A 5,572-nucleotide genomic window follows, 5' to 3' on the forward strand; every position below is an offset into this window, starting at 1 on the left:
AAACTTGAACTCTGAGTTGACTTACCCTGAGATTGGAGTTTTCGGGTTCAGAACAGCTGAATTGAGGTAGTTCAGTCGACTCTGAGTAGGTTGACTCTCCCTGCATCTCAGTGTTCATACTATCCTTCCTAAATAGTATGTGAGATTAGAATAAGTGTGTCCCAAAGCATAGTATGTTGAAAAGAGTATGCCAAAAGTCCCCGGATCGTCTACTATTTCAGGCCGATTTTTGAATGGGGATCTGTGCACACTCTAATGGCTAATATTGCCCACAATTCATTGCGCTTTGACCTGGTAAAAAACATGTTTATTTAATGTTATCTGTGTTATATTTCATCTGCAACAGCAATGTAAACTTTTATAAACATCTGTTTGTTTGTTAACTTTTAAATGCATCATTATGCATACAATATGAGCAGAGTTCTCGGCATTAAAGAACCGTGACTGGCAGATCAATGAGCTACTTCTTTTCTCTCCAATACGGTAGGAAGTTAAATGAAATGCAATGTGGAGGATGTTAACTGTGACAAGATGATTGACAGGCCAGTTTACAGTGACAGGGTGCGTGTATCTATGCGACAGAGCGTCCGTTAAAGACGCAGTTGTGTGACGTGATAGTATGTCCCAAAGCTTGCCTACTCTTCTACTACACACTCAAAAGTGTGTACTTTTTCTTCACCAAAAGAGTACATACTTTAAGGGCATAGTATAAGTAGGCACATTGAGACGCAGCATGTGAAACCAGCTAGACTTTAATTACAAGAGGCACAGGTGAAAACAACAAGCTGATTGATGAACAGATTTGATTGGTCATCCAATATCACTGAGTGATTCAAAAGTGTGTACAAATAGCACAGCATGTCTCAGAAAGCTTGTCAAGCTGTAGAGTTAAGGTTTTTCCAATAACTTTGAATTGTTTGGCATTTGCTTGAAAACTTACCATGCCTTGGGCAAAAGGCATCTTACTTTTCACAATGGCTGTGGTGATACTGAGTTCTTCTTTAAGGGCTGATCCTGAGGCCTTTTCTGAAGCAGGTGCTGCTTATGGAGCAGTCTCTGAAAACACAGTCCGTTTTGGCAAACTTTTAAATGGTGGTCAAGGTACAGTATCTATTAAGAATGTGAAAACATCTGCATTGAGGTCAGAGGAGTCAGATGGGCACCGGTCAAATGAGGAAGGTAACTTGAAATCCTAAACTTAAAATGGGACTTTTTTTTTTTTTTTTTGAGTTGGGTACTCTAACTTAACTTGAATTGTTTTCCTTTTAAGCATGGTTTCACCCTGCTAGCACTAAGCTGCACCGTCTGGGTTCTTTTGTGCGATGTAGCAATGATTCAATGATCTTGTGCATTCCAGGACAGAGAATGCCACACTTTCTGGTTGACCGAGGTGAGTTGTGTGTGTGTGTGTGTGTGTGTGTTAAAGAACCGTGACTGGCAGATCAATGAGCTACTTCTTTTCTCTCCAATACGGTAGGAAGTTAAATGAAATGCAATGTGGAGGATGTTAACTGTGACAAGATGATTGACAGGCCAGTTTACAGTGACAGGGTGCGTGTATCTATGCGACAGAGCGTCCGTTAAAGACGCAGTTGTGTGACGTGATAGTATGTCCCAAAGCTTGCCTACTCTTCTACTACACACTCAAAAGTGTGTACTTTTTCTTCACCAAAAGAGTACATACTTTAAGGGCATAGTATAAGTAGGCACATTGAGACGCAGCATGTGAAACCAGCTAGACTTTAATTACAAGAGGCACAGGTGAAAACAACAAGCTGATTGATGAACAGATTTGATTGGTCATCCAATATCACTGAGTGATTCAAAAGTGTGTACAAATAGCACAGCATGTCTCAGAAAGCTTGTCAAGCTGTAGAGTTAAGGTTTTTCCAATAACTTTGAATTGTTTGGCATTTGCTTGAAAACTTACCATGCCTTGGGCAAAAGGCATCTTACTTTTCACAATGGCTGTGGTGATACTGAGTTCTTCTTTAAGGGCTGATCCTGAGGCCTTTTCTGAAGCAGGTGCTGCTTATGGAGCAGTCTCTGAAAACACTGTTGGTTTTGGCAAACTTTTAAATGGTGGTCAAGGTACAGTATCTATTAAGAATGTGAAAACATCTGCATTGAGGTCAGAGGAGTCAGATGGGCACCGGTCAAATGAGGAAGGTAACTTGAAATCCTAAACTTAAAATGGGACTTTTTTTTTTTTTTTTTGAGTTGGGTACTCTAACTTAACTTGAATTGTTTTCCTTTTAAGCATGGTTTCACCCTGCTAGCACTAAGCTGCACCGTCTGGGTTCTTTTGTGCGATGTAGCAATGATTCAATGATCTTGTGCATTCCAGGACAGAGAATGCCACACTTTCTGGTTGACCGAGGTGAGTTGTGTGTGTGTGTGTGTGTGTGTGGGGTGTTTGTTTTTTGTTTTTTTTCTCTCTCAAACAATTTCTCAATCATCAGGAGAGGAGTCACCAGTGCCTTTGTCTGAGATGCCAGCTAGCTGTGGTTTCTCACTGAAGCGGGCCCGCAGGGATGTCTCTCTTGTTGCTCCATACCGGGGGTGTCATGTCAGAAAACTGGTTGGTGCTCTGTCTGTTCCGTCCATGTGATGCCTTTCATGAGTTTGTTTGAAGGCTTTTAACTTAACTGCTCCATCTCCTAACAGGGAGGAAGTTATATTCTACCGCTCATTATAATGGGAGCTCCAGTGCAAATGTCTTGCCCTGCGAGTCCTCTCCTCCCTACGGTGTCCTGCTTCTCCTCTAGCATGACTGTCAAATTTGGTGTCAGGGCAGATGATGTTAAAGTTAAAGGCAAGTCCCCTGTTTCTTTGCATTCATTCTAATAATGGCGATTACCTTGAGCTTGACTCTGGTTTTCTGCTTTTTTTTTTTTTTAAGTTGCTGGATCGTGGCAGCCTCTGCTTCAGAAGTACACTGAATGCTCCTTTACACTGGAGACTACTGCTGGTTCACTGGTTGTCACCGCACCATTCACCGGAAGCTGTTGGGAAGTGATGGTAAGAATAACTGTGCACTTGATGTGACCGTTGTTCACAGAATGTGTGGAATTGATCTTGTTTTTGTAGTTATGCATTTGTACTGTTTACTGGTTGATTTGTCTTCCTCAGGATACTGAAAGGCGACTCCCTTTGATGTACGGTGACCAGGAAGTGACTCTTTCCTGTCCTCTGACACAGCCAACCATAGCCCCAACCACACCTGTCCATGACCCATCTGACATGCAACAGATGTTTGACCCTTTCCCTTTTGGAAGACCCTGGTGGTATCCTCCATATCCTGGTGTTCCTGCTACCATGCCTCCCACGGTGCCACCTACAACTCCTCCTCCTCCTTTTCAATATCCTTTCCAGCAACCCATGTTCCCTCACATGTATCCCATGCCAATATTTGATCCTTTTTACTCTAAAGGTTACCCATTTGCTCCCCCAGCACCACAACAATCACAACATCCCTGGTACCCAAAGTTCCCTCCTTATATGAATGGCTTCCAAAGCCCAGTTGAAGGGACCACTCCTGCAATGACCACAACTGCCCCATACCAGCCTGAGCAGTATCCAGGTTATCCAATGTACCCACCGTTCTATGGCCATCAACCCATGAAGTCTTTTGTGTCTCCAACTGTGAAATACCCTTTCATGCCCCAGTATCCTAAGTATCCAATCTTTGGTCCCCGCAGCCCTAAATCACCGTCTTCTCCTGCACGGTTATCCTCCGTCTACAGGTCTCGTAGATAACCACTTGACTGAGCAGATGAGTGGACTCAGAAGTGGCATTACTTTTTATTGACGCATGGATGATAAATGACTTCAATAGTTGTTGGGTATAAGCCTAATAAAGCTCTGGTGACTTCATGAAAATGTTTTTGGAGTTTCTTTTGATCATTGTAAATGTGAAAGCAAAAAAATATTGACGTCTCCCATTCCCCGATAAAGCAGCAGAACTTATTAAAGTTGGGTAAACTTCTGAGTAACCTGCAAATGTGGAAGGGTGTCTTTGATTGAACAAAATGATGCATACAATAAGGTCAGAAATTGGCCATATAATGGTAAAAATGCCCCTGGAAACAAATTAAGGTGGCAAATATCACCCATCAATAAAATACATTTCTGTCAGTTTGTTAATGTCACACATCCCTAGCCAGAGCAGACAGCTAAAGATAGGAACGAAGGGCCTTGAAGATAGGAACGGTTCGTAAATGACTGGAAAGCACAAGCAGTCCCATGCAAATATCAACCAGTCAGTGATCTGAAACAAGCAACTCCAGCGAGCTCAATCATGAATGCATGACAACGCTGCTTGCAACAACTTACTGGTGGAGGTGTCCTGTAGCAGCATTATGACCACCATGCCTCACCTCTGTGGACTAGTGTGAGCACAATTGCCTGCTTTCACTTTTTGAGTTTGACTTTCACCCCCCCTACACCTGTCAACCTCCATCAAAACACTGATGGTTGCTTCGTGGAGGTAATTTTTTTTTTTCAACCCCTCCTGGACCCAAAATGAGGGGTCAGGTGAACCACTCTGCAATGTTGTAGCACCCTTAATCCCAACTAACAAAGCCTATAGGTGGGCCTTAGATAATAGCTTGAGTCCTAACTCCCCTCAGTTTTTCGGACTGCAGTACAACAGCCTCAAGTGTCTGTGATTGAGCCCCTGGCTTCCTTAATTCCAGAAACCATTAGAAAAGTGTGGGAGAGAGATGTGGCCATCCCAAGAGTCAATGGGTGCTTCTCAATTCTTATTTGTGCATCCTCATTTCCTTTCCTCGCTTCCTTTTCTCGCATCTTAGCTCCACCCCTTCAGGATACGAGGGAAGGATGCAAGGAAAAGACGTGAGGATAGAGAAATTGAATCAAGTGAAATGATATATTCTCGCTCCATTTAGCGTCACTTCGAAGCATCATCAGCTGCGCAATAGGGATCTGCCCTTATGTTGTTAAAGTTTGTTATTTAAAGGGGTGGTTCACGTTTTTTTTTTCCAGGCTTGATTGTGTTTATGGGGTGCAGTCTAACATGTGTTAATGCTTTGTTAAAAAAAAACAACAATTAATTATTTTTCACATCATTTACCTTTATTCCACACCGCTCTGTCCCTTCTCTGAGAAACACGCTGATAATTTCCGACTTTTATGAAGCCCGCCCTCAGAAATAGGCTATGGGCTCTGATTGGTTAGCTAGCCCAGTGTGTTGTGATTGGCTAAACCGCCTCTAGCACGCGTCTAAGCGTCCCGCCCCTCACCTCAGCAGCATGTGCTCCGATTGTATTGTAAACAACGGCGTCGTTAATATCGCTTATCAGTTTGAGCCCGATTGAGAAGCAGAGGATATTATTGAAGAGGATCCTGCAGAATCTGTGGAAGCACGTCTTTTAATGGTAGGCCTAAGTTTTTTGTTTGTTGTTAAATACTTTTAGATACGCTGTTATTTTTAAATGCTACTGCTTATGTTAGCTTTTAATATACGGTTTTATCTTGATTCAAGCTTTATTACAGTACGGCAACTGCATGCGCGTCCATGTTTAACACTTCTCATAGCTATGTGAAAATA

At 42.6% G+C, this 5,572-nt stretch overlaps 1 protein-coding gene across 4 annotated transcripts; it reads left to right on the forward strand.

Moving 5' to 3' along the window:
* The first annotated feature begins 871 nt into the window (after positions 1 to 871).
* LOC107674565 (proline-rich protein 36-like) lies at positions 872 to 3,882 on the forward strand. 4 transcript variants are annotated; one of them, XM_016468574.1, is made up of 6 exons: positions 872 to 1,179; positions 1,271 to 1,390; positions 2,463 to 2,581; positions 2,668 to 2,815; positions 2,903 to 3,021; positions 3,133 to 3,882. In XM_016468574.1, exons 1-6 carry the CDS (start codon positions 942 to 944, stop codon positions 3,757 to 3,759), a joined length of 1,371 nt encoding a protein of 456 aa, XP_016324060.1. In that variant the 5' UTR covers positions 872 to 941; the 3' UTR covers positions 3,760 to 3,882. The 4 variants fall into 4 exon arrangements, with proteins under 4 accessions (XP_016324060.1, XP_016324063.1, XP_016324062.1 ...); XM_016468577.1 differs by having other exon boundaries at positions 2,668 to 2,809; XM_016468576.1 differs by lacking the exons at positions 872 to 1,179; positions 1,271 to 1,390 and adding exons at positions 1,862 to 2,169; positions 2,261 to 2,380.
* Positions 3,883 to 5,572: the final 1,690 nt, after the last annotated feature.

Source organism: Sinocyclocheilus anshuiensis, unplaced genomic scaffold (genome assembly GCF_001515605.1).
Source record: "Sinocyclocheilus anshuiensis isolate Anshui unplaced genomic scaffold, SAMN03320099.WGS_v1.1 scaffold572, whole genome shotgun sequence".
NCBI classification, from domain to species: Eukaryota; Metazoa; Chordata; class Actinopteri; order Cypriniformes; family Cyprinidae; genus Sinocyclocheilus; species Sinocyclocheilus anshuiensis.

What these genes read in the sequence shown, in the direction of transcription:
- LOC107674565 (XM_016468574.1), top strand. Translation starts at nt 942, where the DNA reads ATGCCTTGGGCAAAAGGCATCTTACTTTTCACAATGGCTGTGGTGATA. An exon ending in GGTGTCATGTCAGAAAACTG is followed by an intron (nt 2,582 to 2,667) that starts GTTGGTGCTCTG and finishes ATCTCCTAACAG; the next exon opens with GGAGGAAGTTATATTCTACC. An exon ending in AGATGATGTTAAAGTTAAAG is followed by an intron (nt 2,816 to 2,902) that starts GCAAGTCCCCTG and finishes TTTTTTTTTAAG; the next exon opens with TTGCTGGATCGTGGCAGCCT.